This window comes from Mobula birostris, chromosome 12 (assembly GCF_030028105.1).
Source record: "Mobula birostris isolate sMobBir1 chromosome 12, sMobBir1.hap1, whole genome shotgun sequence".
In the NCBI taxonomy this organism is placed as follows: Eukaryota; Metazoa; Chordata; class Chondrichthyes; order Myliobatiformes; family Myliobatidae; genus Mobula; species Mobula birostris.
The window spans coordinates 113,242,975-113,263,005 of record NC_092381.1 but is presented as its reverse complement, the minus strand read 5'-3'; the positions used below and the strand labels follow the sequence as shown (position 1 = coordinate 113,263,005).

Below are 20,031 nucleotides of genomic sequence, written 5' to 3'. Positions count from 1 at the left end.
ATCATCAGGAAGAAGGTACAGAAGCTTGAAGTCACACACTCAACAACTGAGGAATAGCTTCTTTCCCTCTGCCATTCGATTTCTGAATGGACATTCAACCCATGAACATTATCTCACTACTTTCTTTATTATTTTGGTTTTTGCACTATTTTTAATTTAACTATTTTAATATACTTGTTTATACTTACTGTAATTGATTTATTTTTTTTCTATATTATCATGTATTGCATTGTACTGCTGCCTCTAAGTTAATACATTTCATGACATATGTCAGTGATATTATACCTGATTCTGATCTCGTGAATTCCTAATAGTCTAATGTGGATTTTATCTGATGTTTTTGCATAAAGTAACTAACATTAAGTTCCAATTTGAATTTCAATAGCTCGGCTGTTGACTGTAGCATAATTTCAAAGAATTAACTATTGACATCAGTAACAAATACCTCAGTACTTTTTTTGCACTACTCATTTAAGTTTTTAATATGTATGCAATGTATTGCTGCAGCATAACAACAAATTTCACGATATTTGCCGGTGATATTCAAACCAGATTCTGATTTCTGAAATAACACTTAAGTATGTCGAGTAAATAAAACGTCGCCATCTTTGATAGGGGCGAAGAATCGTCATCTTAAGGCGACGATACCTATATCAGGTCTTTGTTAGGGGCAAACAGGCTTTGCAAACGTCATAAAGCATCCTCTCGGCAGTGGAAGACCCCTCATGTTGATAGGCCGTGGATGTGCCGGAGCTGTGAGACTCTCCTATCATGGAAGGGCCGCCTAGAAGTCTCTGTGGCTCTTGTCCCTTTGTGGAAGACAGTTTCAGCCGCCTCTCCTCGCAGAGCAATATGTACGGCCTGACCGCCTTCTCCAAGCCCAAGGGTGGTTGCGACCTGCTGACCGCCACACTTAAAGGGAAAGTCATCTGCTTCAGGTACCAGAACCTCCGACAGAAAATCAGGCCTGTGGCCAAGGAGGTGCAGTTCACCTACATCCCAGGTAATGGTCCGGTTCGCCGTGCCCTGCTCTGCTCTCCCAGGCCCGCCCAGGAAGGCCACACACTAATGAATTCCCAAACCCATCCCACAGATTCCCAGGGCAGTCCTGCCACCAGATTCCCAGTTTCAACAGTAAATTCCCAATCCCATCCCATACATTCCTGGGCAGTCCTGTCACCAGTTTCCCCGTTCCAACAGTAAATTCCCAATCCCATCCCACAGATTCCCAGGGCAGTCCTGTCACCAGTTTCCCCATTCCAACAGTAAATTCCCAATCCCATCCCACAGATTCCCAGGGCAGTCCTGTCACCAGTTTCCCCATTCCAACAGTAAATTCCCAATCCCATCCCACAGATTCCCAGGGCAGTCCTGTCACCAGGTTCCCTGTTCCAACAGTAAATTCACAATCCCACCCGCGGACTCCATGTGTGGCCCCATCTCCAGATTCCCAGCCTTCCCAACCCTAATGGTTAATGATCTTGCAAACTGTCATGGGATTCCCTTCCCTCTCAGATTTTGATATTGTGACCACGTGTGTTTCTTCCGGAACGTAGGAGAGTACAGCACAGGGACTGGCCCTTTGGCCCACAGTGTTGTGCTGAACCAGTAACCTACCCCTCCCCTTCAGATTCCCCCAGGCACAGAATGGGGTGCTGGTAGAGACCGATACACTAGGGACTGTTAGATAGGCACATGCATGAAAGAAAACTAGAGGGCTGTGTCGGAGGGAAGGGTTAGTTTGATCTTAAAGTAAGTAAAAAGGGCCTGTTCTATGTGACAGGTGGATCCAGGTGAGGGGCTGATCTTTAAAGCTGGGAAGATGTGTGCGCTACTGCTTGGGGCGGTGTGGTAGCTTAGTGGTTAGCACAACGTTTACGGTACAGGTGACCCAGGTTCAATTTCCACCGCTGCCTGTAAGGTGTTTGTGTGTTCTCCATGTGGGCTTCTCCCACAGTCCAAAGACATACCGGTCAGCAGGGTAATTGTAAATTGTCCCGAGAATAGGCTGGGGTTAAATCAGGGTTGCTGGGTAGTGTGACTCAAAGGGCCTGTTCCACTATGTGTATCAATAAATAAAATAACAGCCATGATATCAGAATCACTGATTTGTATGACATGAACTTTTAAACCCAGATTCTGTAGATCAGCCTTTCTCAATCTTTTTGCCCTGGAGGAACCCTTGAAATAATATTCAGGTCTCAGGGAACCCCTGCATAAAAATCATATCTACAGCTCACGGTATGTTAGCTTGATCTGTAAGTTGTTGATATAATAATCCAAAAATAATTGTCAATGCTCTTTTGAGTAGAGAATGAATTTTTAGCCAACCTTTCTTGAAAAAACAGGTTGTTAAGTTTAGCTTACCTTTCTTGAAATTAATCTGTTCTTTTCCTTTCATAAATTTTAAAAACTCATAAGGCAAATATAATAAATTTCAGTTAAATAAATGGCTTAAGCCAAAATGGGGTTTAATTTTTTCTAACGGTAGGTTCAGTAGATTTAATTTAAATAAATGTAAGTTGATTTTTAATTCATGCTATGAGGGTTGATGGATAAGTTCATGGCCCACGGTGGGAGGAGATGATTTATACAGCTCTTGTTACGTGCACATGCAGTTCAACTCTTTGAGTGATTATGCAGAAAGTTTAAAGTTAATAACGCATCAGGGGTGATTAATAAGTTTGTGGCCTAAGGTAGAACGAGATGAGTTATTACCTTCAAACTTCCTGCATAATCATTGCTCCACGACCGCTGGACTAAGTGTGTAAATGTAGGAGGGGACTTTGTTGAAAAATAAATGTACTAGGTTTTCTAAAATTGACACCTTCTACCTTAGGCCACGAACTTATTAATCACCCCTCGTATTTACAACCTGAAAATTTATTGACAATGTTGAATGGTAAAGCTACTAAAAACTATAAGCCAAAGCCATATGAATGAAAATATAGCCTAAGACACAATTTTATACAAGACTTTGGGGGAAAAAAAAATTTTCTTACTAAGTGGCATGATCAGTGATCAGGCTCAAATGATCACGTGAAACCTGTGCTTGTATTTTGCTGCACAAATATTTAATTCTGGGTCGAAGTTGAGATAAACGCTCCTGGATTTCACCTTCAACTAAAATGAGACGATTTCTATCCTTGCTCTTGATGCTTGTTAAACAAGAAAAAGCTTACTCACAGATGTAAGAAGTTTAAAACTGCAGCAAAATGTTCATTACTTTCCTATGAATGGCAGGATACTCTTCTTTCACAGAAATCCAGACTTATCCAGGGGCAGGTCAGAAAATCTTATCTTGAGTGCATGATAAGACCGTATCTCACGAAGTTCTTCCTCTTCTCTGAAAATCAAGTTCTCAGGCTGAGCAGAAGATTCAGAGAAAGGGTCCCTCACCCAGTCATACACTTGTGTTGAAAGGGAGGAGAAATATTGTTCAGTTTTATTCTGCAGCTCTTCCAGATGGTTTTCAATAAGACTGGAGACTTTCTGATCCTTTCTCACTCTTAACCGAAGCAGCAGTGGAAACATTTCAAGATTTCCTTTTGCATAATTTTTCCAAAAATTCAGTTTCCTTTTAAATCCAAGAATTTTGTCATTTGAAATCAAAACATTTTCTCCAGGGCCTTGTAGAGACTTGCTTAGCCGGTTGATATGATGAAAAATGTCTGCGAAATAGGGTAGTTTCTTACAAGAGAAACAAAATTCCTCATGGAGCCAGTCATTGATGGGGCACCATCAGCACAGTTCCTCCAAGACAGACCTTCTGTTTCCACATATAAGACAAAACATTAAATATATCTTGGTCTTTGCTTCGGGCAGCTCTTTGCAACAGAAAAAGTTTTCTTGAATTTCACCATCTACAAATCTTACAAATGCTGCAACATTATATTTATTGGTGAAATCTGTTGACTGATCAACCTGGATAGAAAAGCTGTTATTTTTCAGTTTATCACAGAAAACCTCTTCAGCATCGTGTGGCATGTCATCAACATGTTGACTTATCGTACTGTTTGAGAGTGGCCGCCTTCTCGGCCGAACAAAAACCATGCCAGACCCCGTTCTCGAGCACTATCTGTGCTCTTCTCACGCAGACAGAGAGGATGTGCTACAGGCTGCAGTCACTCAGTTCGCCAAAACTGTGAGGGCTTTCGGGTTAACGGTCCATTTGAAGAAAACGGTGATCCTCCATCAGAAGCCCCCTCGTGGTGTTTACATCCCACCTGGGATCGCCATTGACGACCACCCTCTCACCACAGTTGAGCAGCTCACTTACCTGAATAGCGTCATCTCCAGCGACGGTACGGAAGTAAGGGACGTTGACAATCGACTCACCAGAGCTAACAGTGCCTTCAGACGCCTCCAGAAACGTGTGGAAGAACCACCAGCTGCGTCTGTCCAGGTGTACAGGGCTGCCGTTGTCACAACATTACTTTATGGCTCCGACACCTGGGACTTGTACCGCAAGCAAATCGGCGCTGCATCATGTCTCCAACAACGGCGACCTGGAGAAGGCTCAATTTCCAAGCATTGAAACCACTTTGCTGCCCAGGTAGCTAGTCAGGCCACTTGTCTCTCATGGACAACTCCAGGTTACCGAAAGCAGCACTGTACAGAGAACTCTCTCAGGGCAAGAGAAATCTACTTAAGTAGCAGCTCTCTCAGGCAAATATCAAGGTCAACGAGTGGTAGCAGTGGCTTGTGACAGAGACCACTGGAGAACCCTGATACACAGAGCACCCAAAAACGTTGAGGAATCCAGAAGACTGACAGCTGAAGAGAAGAGGAGATGCAGGAAGGATCCTGCTACCCAAGTGATCACATCCCAGCCGTTCCCATGTCCCTCCTGCTCCAGAGTCTGCAGATCCCGAATCGGCCTCTACAGTCACCAACGATCGTGCCGTTGCTTCTGAGGACTCTTCCCTCCTGATCTTCGCAAGCGAAGAACCATCCATCATCATCATTCAATTTCTCATACTGCAACTTGTCCTATAATTTTATATGCTGGCATTATTAAGTTCTCACCAGCTGTGTGACTTTTCCTTTTCTGGGTAATAAGTTCTACTACTAAATAACTTGCTTCCTGGATCTTTTTACTGACTGTGACTTTATTAACAGAAGCTTTACTCTGTTTTGAGTCCAATAGGCATTTAAAATAATCAGCACTTTTATGTGCCATATGGCTGGGATTTGTAGTTTGGAGCCATTACTGCATTTGTAAGTCATTTGCCACAGATTAACACATTGGAATGGGACAACTTGGATCAGCAGTCCATGTAAAACCCCTCTCAAACAGTACGATAAGTCAACATGTTGATGACATGCCGCACGATGCTGAAGAGGTTTTCTGTGATAAACTGAAAAATAACGGGGGGGCGTGGGGGGTTTGCTGGCAGTCCTGTGAGGCCTTGGCTTGTCGACCATCAGCATGGTGACCGTCTGCCTGGATTTGCGCTCCGGCCTCTGGAACGCACGACTCTCGGAGCTAAAGGTGAATGAGTGCCTCACTGGATCAGGACTGAGAGTGGGTCCAGGGACAGATAAAGATGTCAGATTTGTATCACTGTGAAACATACAGTGAAAATCGTCATTTGCATTAACAACCAGCACACCTGAGGGGGGGCGCTGGGTGCAAGTATCACCACACATTCTGACGCCGATGTAACATGCCCAACGTGTTCATCAGAACAACACAAGCAACACCAACAAAACAAGCCCATTTCCCACCCCAAAGCAGGCGTCCAACCCCAAACCTCCAGGCCTGCAGTCCCTGGCCCTGGACTCTCAGACCTACAGACATAATAAGGGACGTCATAAAATCTGGAGATTCTGGGGTGAAAATGGGGTAAGTCTGTGTGCTGCAGCCTAACCAGTAACCAGGGTGGCAAATGAATTGCTGGATAAAAGGGGCTTCGCCATGCTCATCTGAGAATGTTTTTCTTCTGCTCCCCCTCCCCCTCTCCCTTCTGTTCCTCCTCCACCTCCCCCTTTCCCTACAGTTGATGCAGAGATCGTGTCCATTGATGCTTTCAACAAATCTCCACCTAAGAGGGGTCTGGTTGTGGGAATAACCTTTATTAAGGTGAGGTCACTTCGACTGGTTAAGTTGTCATTTTTTTAAACTTTTATTTATTGCGATACAGTGCGGAACAGGCCACTAGCCTCCGATTTAACCCTAGCCTAATGTCGGATCTGGTGATTATCCCATCCCCATGTTCCTTTAGATTAGATTATTAGATTATGAGGACACACAGTCCTCTTTTATTGTCATTTAGTAATGCATGCATTATGAAATGATACAATATTCCTCCAGTGTGATATCACAAAACACAGGACAGACCAAGACTGAAAAAACTAACAAAACCACATAATTATAACATATAGTTACAACAGTGCAACAATGCCATAACTTGATGAAGAACAGTCCATGAGCACAGTAAAAGAGTTCAAAGTTTCTCCAAAGTCCCACAGCTCACGCAGACAGGAGAGGGAAGAAAACTCTCCCTGCCATGCCCGACCACAGTCTGACTCTGAGTCATCCGAAAACTTTGAGCCTCCGATCAGCCCTCCGACACCGAGTACCAAGCACCATCTCTATCCGAACGATTCGACCTCAATCTCGGTTGCCAGCAACGGGCAAAGCTGGGGATTTTGAGGCCTTCCCTCCGGAAGATTCTTGATCACACAGTAACAGCAGCAGTGAACGGGCGTTTCAGAAATTTCTCCAGATGTTCCTCTGCGCTTTCACGTCTGTCTCCATCAAATCAGAATTGTCCATGGCCCCTATTTAACAGATACGATATCATTTTCACTGGAGAGCTGCGTGCGCGCAGCGTGCTGCTATCACCTCCTCCCGCTTTCTAGGAGTCCAAGAATGAGTGAAAGCTTGTTGCTTTATGATCATGTTATTTTAAAGTTTAAACAAAGGAACAGCTACCGAGCATATCAAGCTAAAGACAAGAACTAAGACAAAGACAAGATGGTGATTTTTGCAGAAACCAATACTTTTATACTAAAATAAGGCCACATTCCTGAGATACACAGAGAGCCGATTAAAAGATGCACGGTCACAGCCCGTATGTCATGTGTTCACACTTAGCCAGTGGAAAATAAAAACTATTTTGTAACTGAGGCAGCGCAGTAGCACAGTGCTTTACAGTGCGGATGGCAAGGGTTCAATTCACGCTGCTGCCTGTAAGCAGTTTGTGCGGTCTGCCTGTGACCGCATGGGTTTCCTCCGAGTGCTCCGGTTTCCTCACAGTCCAAAGACGTACTGTTTGTAGGTCAATTGGTCATTGCAAATAGTCCCATGATCAGGCTAGGCTGCACTGCTTGAAGGACCTAATCCGTGCTGTATCTCAATGATAAGTAAACTAATAAATAACTCTTGTACTGCTTTGCCACCAATAGGTGAAGACAAACACCACATATTAGAAACATAGAAAACATACAGCACAATATAAGCTCTTTGGTCCACAATGCTGTGCTGAACATGTACGTACTTTAGAAATTACCTAGGGTTACCCATAGCCCTCTATTTTTCTAAGCTCTATGTACCTATCCAGGAGTCTCTTAAAAGAGCCTATTGTATCAGACTTCACAACCCATTCCACGCGCTTGCCATTCTGCATAAAAAACTTACCCCTGACATCTCCTCTGTACCTACTTCCAAACACCTTAAAACTGTGCCCTCTCATGTTAGCCATTTCAGCCCTGGGAAAAAGCCTCTGACTATCCACACGATCAATGCCTCTCATCATCTTATACAGCTCTATCAGGTCATCTCTCATCCTCCATTGCTCCAAGGAGAAAAGGCCAAGTTCACTCAACCTATTCTCATAAGGCATGCTCCCCAATCCAGGCAACATCCTTGGAAATCTCTTCTGCACCCTTTCTATCGCCCTTTCTGTAGTGTGGTGACCAGAACTGAGCACAGTACTCCAAGTGGGGTCTGACCAGGGTTCTATATAGCTGTGACATAGAAACATAGAAACATAGAAAACAGGTGCAGGAGTAGGCCATTCGGCCCTTCGAGCCTGCACCGCCATTTATTATGATCATGGCTGATCATCCAACTCAGAACCCTTCACCAGCCTTCCCTCCATACCCCCTGATCCCCTTAGCCACAAGGGCCATATCTAACTCCCTCTTAAGTATAGCCAATGAACTGGCCTCAACTGTTTCCTGTGGCAGAGAATTCCACAGATTCACCACTCTCTGTGTGAAGAAGTTTTTCCTCATCTCAGTCCTAAAAGGCTTCCCCTTTATCCTCAAACTGTGACCCCTCGTTCTGGACTTCCCTAACATCGGGAACAATCTTCCTGCATGTAGCCTGTCCAATCCCTTTAGGATTTTATACGTTTCAATCAGATCCCCCCTCAATCTTCTAAATTCCAACGAGTACAAGCCTAGTTCATCCAGTCTTTTTTCATATGAAAGTCCTGCCATCCCAGGAATCAATCTGGTGAACCTTCTATGTACTCCCTCTATGGCAAGGATGTCTTTCCTCAGATTAGGGGACCAAAATTGCACACAATACTCCAGGTGTGGTCTCACCAAGGCCTTGTACAACTGCAGTAGTACCTCCTTGCTCCTGTACTCGAATCCTCTCGCTATAAATGCCAGCATACCATTCGCCTTTTTCACCGCCTGCTGTACCTGCATGCCCACTTTCAATGACTGGTGTATAATGACACCCAGGTCTCGTTGCACCTCCCCTTTTCCTAATCGACCACCATTCAGATAATAATCTGTTTTCCTATTTTTGCCACCAAAGCGGATAACTTCACACTTATCCACATTAAATTGCATCTACCTCTTGTCTCTTCAACTCAATCCAACGGTTGATGAAAGCCAATGCACCGTACGTTTTCGTAACCACAGAGTCAACCTGCACAGCGGCTTTGAGTGTCCTATGGACTCGGACCCCAAGATCCCTTTGATCCTCCACACTGCCAAGAGTCTTACCATTAATACTATATTCTGTCATTGTATTTGACCTACCAAAATGAACCACCTCACACTTATCTGGGTTGAACTCCATCTGCCACTTCTCAGCCCAGTTTTGCATCCTGTCGCTGTCCCACTGTAACCTCTGACATCCCTCCACACTATCCACAACACCCCCAACCTTTGTGTCATCAGCAAATTTACTAACCCATCCCTCCACTTCCTCATCCAGGTCATTTATAAAATTCATGATGAGTAGGGTTCCCAGAACAGATCCCTGAGGCACACCACTGGTTCACCAACCTATGGCATGTGAAGGCATGCTCCCCAATCCAGGCAACATCCTTGTAAATCTCCTCTGTACCCCTTCTATAGTTTCCACATCTTTCCTGTAGTGAGGTGACCAGAACTGAGCACTGTACTCCAAGTGGGGTCTGACCAGGGTCCTATATAGCTGCATCATTACGTCTCGGCTCCTAAACTCAATCCCATGGCTGATGAAGGCCAATGCACCGTATGCCTTCTTAACCACCGAGTCAACCTGCGCAGCAGCTTTGAGTGTCCTATGGACTCAGACTCCAAGATCCCTCTGACCCTCCACACTGCCAAGAGTCTTACCATTAATACTACATTCTGCCATTATATTTGACCTACCAAAATGAACTACCTCACACTTATTGGGGTTGAACTTCATATTGTGAAATCCCGGTCTCACCTGTTATCTTTAAAGTTCAAATTAAATTTATTATCAATGTATATATATGTCACCATGTGAGACCATGAGATATAGGAGCAGAATTAGGCCATTTGGCCCATCGAGTCTGTTCTGCCATGTCATCATAGCTGATCCAATCTCCTTACTTTCTCCCTGTGTCCTTTCATGCCCTGACTAATCAAGAATCTATCAACCTCTGCTTTAAATGTACCTAATGACTTGGAGAACCTTAAGATTCGTTCTCTTGTGGGCATGCATAGTGAATCCAAGAAACACAATGCAATCAATGCACCAGTCAGGAGGGATAAACAACCAGTGTGCAGAAGACAACAAGCCGTGCAAATACGAGAGAGAGGGAAAAAAATTAATAAGCAATAAATACTGAGAACATGAGATGAAGACTCCTTGAAAGTGAGTCCATAGGGAACAGTTCAGTCAATGGGCAAGTGAAGTTCAGCTTCTGTGGAGGGAATTAACCTCAATGTTTCTGGCTTCTTCCTGCTTCCTGTCCAGTCTGGATGAAGGGCCGCAGTCCAAAGCCTGTTTATTCCTCTGCATGGATGCTGCCTGACCTGCTGAGTTTTCCCAACATTTTGTGTGTGTCGGTCTGGATTTTTGTGCGCATCGGTCTGCAGAATCCCTTCTGATTTTTTCCCATCTGTCTTCAGTGACCACTTAATATCCCATGTCAAAGAAGAGCATGGGACTTCTGTTCAAGCAGTGTTCATTCCCTAAAGCAAACGGTTCCAGAGGGGAAACTGAGACGTGCTTGCATTTCAATAGCACTTTTCCCTTCTCTTTTAAGGACACCAAAACAGTCTTACAGTTAGTGGAAATGAAACTGTCCTTTCTCCTCTTGGACCATCAGGGGAATCAATCAGTCATTCCAAGTGAGGCAAGCACTGTGGAATTGGTTCATTATTGTCACATTTACTGAGGTCCAGTGAAAAGCTTGTCTTGCATGCTGTCCATTACACAGTGCGTTGAGCTAGACTAGGGTAAAACAATAACCCTGCAGAATAAAGTGAGTGCATGTAATTTACAGAGCCAGTAACCCAAGTTATATTCCCACCATCTGCAGGCAGTTCTGCTTGATGACCATGAGAGCTTCCTCCGGGTGCTCCAGTTTTCTCCTACATGTCAAAGGTGCATGGGTTTGTAAGGGTTATTGATTGTGGGCGTGCTCTGTTGGTGCCAGAGGTGTGATTCAATTCGATGAAAATGATGCATTTTGCGGTATGTTTCAATGTACATGTGACAAATCTTTCCATACACGCTCCCTGGCCTGATGAATGCTTTCAGAATTCGATGGTTTTATTTTGGGTCCTTTTTGAATTTTAGCCACTGTTACGATGTGTTCCCCCCCCCAACCCGATCAGGGTCACGTGAAGCCATGGGACGAGGAGGTGGTGGAAGGTCGTATGAGCAGCTAGTGCATATCACAAGTCCTGGTTATGCAACCACTGATGCCAGGCAGAAAATCTCTGAAAAGTTTGGGGTCACCCATCTTGTAAAGGCACTGTCCCAAAAGAAAGCAATGGCAAACCACCTCTGTAAAAAAACACACACACACACACACACACACACACACACAAAAAAACAACAATAACAACAACAACATGCCAAGAACAATCATGGTCATGAGACCATGATGCCTACGTTGTACAACCTGGCACATAATGATGATGCTCTGGTTTCCTCCTACATTCCAAAGATGTATGGGTGAGTTCTGGACATGCTACATTGGCATCAGAAGCGTGGCAATACTTCCAGGCTGCCCAGCGCAATCCTTGCTGGTTTGATATGATGGAAATTATGCTTTTCGCTGTTTGTGACAAATAGAGATAATCTGGTCTTTTAATGTTTCTACACATGCCACCTGGCCTGATGAGAGTTTTCAGCAACATTTGCCAAGAACAATCATGGTCACGGAAAGGCTATGATTACACATGTCATATGACACAGCACATAATGATGATGATGTTGCAATGTGGGAACTGTCTTCAGTTAACTGCTGGGATTCTGTCCGAGGGAAGGCCTGGCTTCCTGTCCATAAATTAACACTGCTGTCTGTTTCTCTTTAGGACTCTGGGGATAAGGCAAGTCCATTTCTCAACATCTACTGTGACTATGAGCCAGGATCGGAGTATAACCTGGACTCTATAGCACGTGAGTAAATCACATTAAAGGATTATTATGTCATCACTGTTGTCGGATCTCTGTTTATTTTCTGATCCTTAGGGTTCTTCTGGAATTGAAAAATGACGAGCAGTCTTAATTCCAACATTTCAGAGTATATATGAGCATACAAATTCTAAGCAAGTGAGATACAAAGCTGAGAAATGATGCTAAGAGGGGATAGACAAAAAGTAAAGATGGTGCTTCTGAAAAATCCATCACTTTTATAGATAAGATAAGGAAAATTTCTTGGATCGGATTGAATTAGCTAATAGGCTACATAATTAAACAAAATCATCACGTGGGTAATCTGCTAACACTTAGCCAATGAAAGACAAGAAAGGTGATAAACCGTTAGTTTAGCTGCTATACCGCTTTCTGCCAGTGAGTGTAAAAAAAACATGAGTTTGTCAAAAATGTATGAATCTTATAAAAAGTTTTATTTTTAAAAAACAGTAATTTCCAACTCTTTTGAACTCATTCAAGATTGTTGGCTTTGGAGGCAGTGCAGAGGAGGTTCACCAGGTTGATTCCAGTGATGAGGGGGTCAGACTATGAGGAGAGATTGAGTCGCCTGGGACTATAGTCGTTGGAATTCAGAAGAATGAGAGGAGACCTTATAGAAACATAAAGTTATGAAAGGGATAGATAAGATAGAGACAGGATAGTTGTTTCCACTGATAGGTGAGATTAAAACTAGGGAACATAGCATCAAGATTCGAGTGAGTAGATTTAAGACGGAGATGAGGAGGAACTGCTTTTCCCAGAGAGTAGTGAACCTGTGGAATTCTCTGCTCAATGAAGCAGTGGAGGCTACATCAGCATGTTTAAGATGAGGTTGGATAGGTTTTTGCATAGTATGGTTATGGGGAAAAGGCAGACAGGTAGGTGGAGATGAGTCCATGGCCAGATCAGCCATGATCTTATTGAATGGTGGAGCAGGCTCGACGGGCCGGATGGCCGACTCCTGCTCCTATTTCTTAAGTCCTGCTGCATTTGTTTCCAGTAAGGCTTGGGATTAACATCTTATGCGAACAGCAGTACCCCTGACTCCATTGCACTGGGACTGATGGCACTGACCTTGTGCTCCGAAGATCCAGCTCTGTGACCTCCTGACTTGGAGGCGAAGAGAGTTGTCCACTGCAGTGTGGCAGAAGGGGTCATGTAGTTGGGAAAGAGACCATAGTAACACACACAAAATGTTGGAGGATTTCAGTAGGTCAGGCAGCATCTATGGTGGGGAATATTCAGTGGATGTTTCAGGCTGAGACCCTTCATCAGGACTGGAAAGGAAGAGGGTAGAAGCCAATTTAAGAAGATGGGGGTAGTTGGGGAAGGAGTACAAGGTGAAAGGTGATAGGTGAGACCAGGTGAGAGGGAAGTTAGGTGGGATGAAGTGAGAAGCTGGAAGGTGATAGGTGGAAGAGGTAAAGGGCTGACAAAGGGGGAGTCTGATAGGAGAGGACAGTGGACCACAGGAGAAAGGGTGGGGAGGAAAAGAAGATGTGAGAATAGGGGAGAGAAAAAAAAGAGGGGATGTGGGAAAACGAAGGGGAGTGGTTATGGGAAGTTCAAGAAATTGATGTTCATTCCATCAAGCTGGGGCTGCCCAGACGGAATATGAAGTGTTGCTCCTGCAACCTAGTGGCAATGGACAGGCATGTTGGTGTGGGAATGGCTATTAGACCCATTCAGTGGGACATTGACCCATACTGTTGTGTTTGCAGAGAGCTGTCTGAACCTGGAGCTGCAGTTCACGCCGTTCCAGCTTTACCACGTGGAGTGAGTGTCCTTCGCTGACCGATTTCCGAGGCTTTCTTCCCTCCTTGCTCGCCAGCTCCCCTTGGGTGAAGAAATGTGCCCAAACAGTAACACCATCTCTGTTTCCAATGCCTTACCATCCACTAATAATCCTTCTATCCTGCTCTCTTGCCACATGGCTCATCAGTCTCAGTCCCAGCAACCCCATCCTGCATGAATTGGAAACTAATCCCACTTTCCCACTATCTCCACGTAAACCTGAATGAATTCCAAACTAATCTCACCACCTTCCTTTCTCCCTATGAATGAATCTCTTAATTCTTCCCACCACCATAGCCCCATTAAATCCTTAGCTCATCCAGTGTCCTACTCTTTTCCCGTAATCCTAAACCAAAACATAAGCATTCCAATTCTCTACTCTGTAGTCCTGTGTCTATCCCAAACTAATTCTATAAATTCCCACTCTTTCCCTTTATATACAGCATCCAAACAGACCCTTAGCACAACTGGTCCTTCCTGACCAAGATGCCCCATTCAAGCTGGTCCCATTTGGCCCATAACCTTTAAACACTTTCCAGTTCACGTACAGCTGGCCGGTGGTGTCGTTGCGTTAGCACTGGACTTCGAGGCAAGTGGTCCCAGGTTCAAATCCGGCTGGCTCCTTACACGCTTTCCATTGTACTGGTTTGGGTGTCGAACTAGCAACTCGGCCCCGTAAAAAAACACAGACAAATGCTAAGGAAATGGCAAAAAATGCCGCCTGATGCGCCACACACAAGGTGCGAAAAGGAGCAATGATCCACGTCGTCAACCCACTGTCTTTTAAAAGCTGTTTTTGCACCTACCTCAACCACTTCCTCTGGGTTTAAAAAAAAGTTGACCCTCAACTACCTGTTAATTCTCTTCCCTCTCATCGTAATGCTATGCCCTCTAGTGTTTGATTAGCCAATCCAGAATTAAAGAAGAGTGCTCATTTGCTCTTTTGAAAGAAGATAGATTAACTTTATTTGTCACGTGTACATTGAAATGCGCAGTGAACTGCATTGTTTTGTGTCGCTACTTAGTACAGTTCGAGGATGTGCTGGGGGTGTCGCCATGCTTCCAATGCCAACATAGCACGCCCACAACTCACTCACCCTGACCCCTGATCTAAGGAATAAAATTCTAGCCTGTCCAACCTTTCCCTATAATTCAGACCCTCGAGTCCTGATAAAATCATTCTAAATTTTTTCCATGGTCTTTCCAATTTTTGTTTTCTGTGAGTCAAATCCAAACCAGAGGTCCATAAGACAATAAGACCATAAGATATAAGAGCAGAATTAGGCCATTCAGCTCATCGAGTCTGCTCTGTCATTTCATCATGGTTGATCCATTTCCCCTCTCAGCTCCAATCTCCAGCCTTCTCCCCGTATCCCTTCATGCCCTGAATAGTTAAGAACCTATCAACCTCTGCCTTGAATATACGTAAAGCCACCTATGACGATGAATTCCACAGATTCACTGCTTTCCGGCTAGAGAAATTCCTCCTCAGCCCCATTGTAAAAGGATGCCGATCTACTCTGAAGCTCTGTCCTCTGGTCATAGACTCTCCCACTATAGGAAACATCCTCACCAAGTCTACATTTTCGTGAACCTCCTTTGAACTAGCTCCATTGTCAATACATCTTTTCTAAGATAGGGGGCCCAAACCTCGCCAGTGCTTTATAAAGGCTCAACAGTATATCCTTGCTTTTATATTCTAGTCGTCTTGAAATGAATGCTATCGTCACATTTGCCTTCCTCACCACAGATTCAACCTGCAAATTAATCTTTAGAGAACCCTACATGGGGACTCCCAAGTCCCTTTGCTCCTGGGTTGTTTGAATTTTTGACTAGTCTACCCTTTATTTTTTCTCTAACAAAGTACATGACCGTACACTTCCCAACACAGTATTCCATATGCCATTTCTCTGCCCATTCTCCTAGTCTGTTTAAGTCCTTCTGAAGCCTCTCTACTTTCTCAGAACTACCCATCCCTTCACCTATTTTCATATCATCTGCAAACTTTGCAGCAGTGCTATCAATTCTGTCATCTAAGTCATTGACATATAATGTACAAAGGATCAGTCCCAACACAGACCCTGTGGAACACCACTAGTCACCGGCAGCCAGTCAGAAAAGGCTCCCTTTATTCTCACTCTTTGCTGACTGCCAATCAGACACTGCTTTATCCATGCTAGTATCTTCCCTGTAATACCACAGGCTCTTAACTTATTAAGCAGCCTCATGTGTGGCACCTTGTCAAAGGCCTTCTGAAAACCCAAGTACACAACAACAACCAAATCTTCTTTATCTATCCTGCTTGTTATTTCTTTTAAAAATTCTAACAGATTTGTCAGGCAAGATTTTCCCTTGAGGAAGATATGCTAATTATGGTGCCTCCAATTACCCTGAAACCACATCCTTAACACCAACATCTTCCCAACCACTGGGGTCAGAGTAACTGGCCTATAAATTCCTTTCATCTGCCTCTCTCCTTTCTTGAAGAGTGGAGTTACATTTGCAATTTTCCAGTCTTCAGGCCCCATTCCAGAATCTTAGTGATTTTTGAAAGATCATTACTAATGCCAGCACAATCTCTTTAGCCACCTCTTTCAGAACCCTGGGGTGCGCACCATCTGCTCCAGGTGACTTCAGACTTTTCAGATTCCCTAGAACCTTCTCCCTACTAATGGCAACTTCACACTCTTCTGACCCCTGGCACTCTCGAACTTCTACCATACTGCTAGTGCCTTCCACAGTGAAGACTGAAAATACTTATTCAATTTGTCCACCATTTCCTCGTCCCCCATTATTTTCCAGTGATCTGATATCCACTCTAGGGTCTGTTTTACATCTTATGTATCTGAAGAAACTTTTGGTATCCTCTTTTATATTAGTTAGCTTACTTTCGTATTCCACCTCTTCCTTTGTAATCAACACACACAAAATGCCGGAGGTACTCAGCAGGCCAGGCAGCATCTATGGAGATGAGTATAGTCGACATTTTGGGCCCTGATGAAGGGTCTTGGCCCGAAATGTCTATTACACTCATTTCCATAGATGCCGCCTGACCTGCTGAGTTCTGCCAGCATTTTGTGTGTGTTTCTCTGGATTTCCAGCATCTGCAGATTTTCTTCCTTCTTAATAACATTTTTAGTTGCATTCTGTTTGTTTTTAAAAGCTTCCCAATCCTCTTAACTTCCTTTTTGCTCTATTATGTGCCTTCTCTTTGGCTTTTATATTGGCTTTGACTTCCCTTGTTGGCTATGATTGTCTTCTTCTTTGGGATGTATATATTCTGTGACTTCTGGATATGTTCTAGAAATTCCAGCCATTGTTCTCTTCTGTCATCCCTGCCATTGTTCTTTTCTAATCAATTCTGACCAACTCCTCTCATGCCTCTGTAATTCCCTTTACTCCACCAAAATGCTGATACATCTGACTTTAGCTTCTCCTTTTCAAATTTCACTCCATACAGCCCTATATCAACCCACTATCTCTCTCTGACTGAATACTTCTTTAAGTAACATGGAAAAAAATAACATGAAAGATCTCTCGGTCTTATGGCGGTGTGGGTGAAGTTTAAAGTTAAAGAGCCCCTGAGGTGATCTGGCAAACCACTCAGCTCTGTCAAACCACCACAGAATGTAGCAACTCAGAACCTCCTGGAGGGTCTCAGCAGGTCAAACAGCATCTGTCAGGCGGTGGGGAAGGGAAGTCAATGTTTCTGATCTATTCTTTTCTCCCTCCCTCTTAATGGTGCTCAAACTTCTGAGTTCTTCCAGTAGATTGTGTGTGGCTCCAGGTTTCAGCATCTGCAGTCTCTCTTGTGTCTCATCTCCACCAGAAAATGTAGACTGCAGGGGTTCACAGTGGCAACATGTCACTACCTTCTCCAGGGACCTGGTAATAAATCCCAGTCTTGTCAGCAGTGCCCATATCCTGGGAATAAGGTGGGAAAGATCGGGAATTGTACATCAGGCTTCCGGATTATAAATCATCATATTCCCACTGCCTCACCTCAGTTCCTCTTCAAACATAAAATCTTCCACGTTCAAAGCAGTAGGTTCAAGTTTAATCATCACCCTACCACACAGGCATACAGCCGCAGCAATTTCATCCCCACCCTGCTTGTCAAATGAGAGGAATGCAATGTGATTTTAAGATTGATTGATCAGCGATGAGAGTTTGAAAGCTGCGCAGGAGAGTTTTCAACACGTCAAGGCCGTTGAACCTGAGCAGTTCCACTCTGTCTACCTCGGAAGTCCAGGTCCAGTGTACAAGTATTCGTCACAACTTGGGTCTCCCTTGGTTGCAGTGGGGGTGGGGCGGGTGGAGTGAGGCCTGCCTGCTGCCCTCGCCTGGTTCAGCCCGCCCGTCGAAGCGGTGTACCGGGGTGTGGCCACTGCTGCAGGCAAACAGCTATTTGGAGCCACAGCTGAGAGACGAGTGTCTGGTGGGGCCCAAAGGTGAGTGAGCTGCCCCAGAATGGACACGACAAGCCCCTCCCTGGAAACCCCAAGCAATTTTAAGATTGTAATATTGCTAAAACGCATTGCAGCACCTCCATGTGTACTGGTCTCATCTTCTGGTTTTTCATGATTAAGGGTTAAAGAGAGGAGACAGCTAGAGACAGTATTCCTGCTTAGTGGCCATGATCACCAGATTCACCTGTATAAAGAGGTAAGCAGCTTCTTCCTGGCTTCACATCGGAATTTAATAGAAGTTCATCAAATTAAGTGAGGCACAGACATGATCTTTTTCCCAGGGAAGAAATGACCAATACTAGTGGGCATGCACTTAAGGTGAGTTGGGGGGTGTGGGTGAGTGCGTGACCTTAAAGGAGATATGTGGGGCAGGGATTTTTGTACACAGAGGGTGCTGTGTCCCTGGAACAGGCTGCCAGGGAGTGCGGTGTCTGCAAGCCTGAATCCACTGGAGGCCTGTCCTGAGGTTAACGGCTTGATGAAGGAAGAGTCTCAGCCTGAAGCATCGACTCTTTATTCCTCTCCTTAGATGCTGACTGACCTGCTGAGTTCCTCCAGCATTTTGTGTCTGATATTTTGCTGTTGTTTTTTGTTCTGCTGAGCCTTGTGGAAATACTGTGTTGGTGCTGGAATGTGTGGTGACAGGGTGTGTCGGTTGTTAACACAAACAACGCATTTCACTGTATGTTTCGATGTACACGTGGCAAATAAACTTGAATCTTGGTGGAAGGAGGTACAATAGTTACTCAAATTGCTGGAGGAACTCTGGGTCAAGCAGCAACCATGAAGAGGAATAAACAGTCAACGACTTGGCTGAGACCCTTCCTCAGGATACAATAGTAACACATACAAAACACTGCAGGAACTCAGCAGATCGAGCAGCATCTATGGAGGGGAATAAACAGTCAACATTTCAGGCTGAAACCTTCACCAGGTTACAATAGTGGTGCTGAAGAGTAAGAGGCTGTTAGATAAATCTTAACACGTGAATATGCAGGGTATGGAGCAATATGGACCACGTGCTGGCAGAAGGGGTTTAATTCAACTTGGCATTGTGTTCTGATAGATTTTACAAGATTATGAGAGGCATGGATAGTGTGGACAGAGAGTATCTGTTTCCCAGGGTTGAAATGTCTAATACCAGAGGACATGCATTGACGGTGAGAGTGGATTCAACTTCATACATTAAAACAAAATGGGAGAAGGAAGGGGGTATAATAATATCTGAGGAAGAATGGACAGTAATATGGAGGTATCAATGGAAGTGTATCAGTTCACAGAAATGGAGGGAGTTTGGGTGGAAAAACTTGATAAGATATTTTATTACACCCTCTCAGAAATCCCATTATGATAGTAACCTCTCTGTTTGCTGGAGAAATTGTGGAAGTCAAAATGAAACCATTATCATATTTTCTGGGAATGCCCCATTATCAAAGACTATTGGAGTGGGATACTCAGTGCCCTACAAGACATTTTTAAATGTGAAATACCCTTTGGAAGTAAGACCATATATTTTGGGTATGTACCTCAAGAATGGTTGAAAAGAGATAAATATTTAATGAATATACTGCTGGTGGCTGGTAAAAAGACTGTTACCACAGATAACATGGTTATCACAGGAGAGCCCAACTTTAAATATATGGATGGAAATTACAATGGACATTTACAAAATGGAGAAGATAACAGCATCTGTTAATCATAAGTTGGAACAATTTGATTCAAACTGGGAAAAATGGTTTAACTACAAACACCTCATAGGCGTGATTTTATTCTCACAAATCAATGAATATGTTGTAAAAAAGATCACTCCCTACTCGTACACAGTTTTCTCCTTTTGCTTGTTCTTTCTTTCCTCTACTAGAAAAGTGTATAAATATTATGTGGAGATTTGTGGCAAATATGACTATAGGATATATA

The 20,031-nt window shown here is 44.0% G+C and overlaps 1 protein-coding gene across 1 annotated transcript in view; it reads left to right on the top strand.

The window, feature by feature from the left end:
- The first annotated feature begins 709 nt into the window (after nucleotides 1–709).
- The window catches only part of kptn (kaptin (actin binding protein)), a 47,893-nt gene continuing 28,571 nt past the window's right edge, over nucleotides 710–20,031 (top strand). Inside the window, exons 1-5 of the mRNA XM_072274509.1 lie at nucleotides 710–1,003; nucleotides 6,003–6,085; nucleotides 11,752–11,836; nucleotides 13,573–13,627; nucleotides 18,235–18,310. Coding sequence (XP_072130610.1) covers nucleotides 772–1,003; nucleotides 6,003–6,085; nucleotides 11,752–11,836; nucleotides 13,573–13,627; nucleotides 18,235–18,310 — 531 coding nt within the window. The 5' untranslated portion in view covers nucleotides 710–771. The remainder of the gene's footprint in view (nucleotides 1,004–6,002; nucleotides 6,086–11,751; nucleotides 11,837–13,572; nucleotides 13,628–18,234; nucleotides 18,311–20,031) is intronic.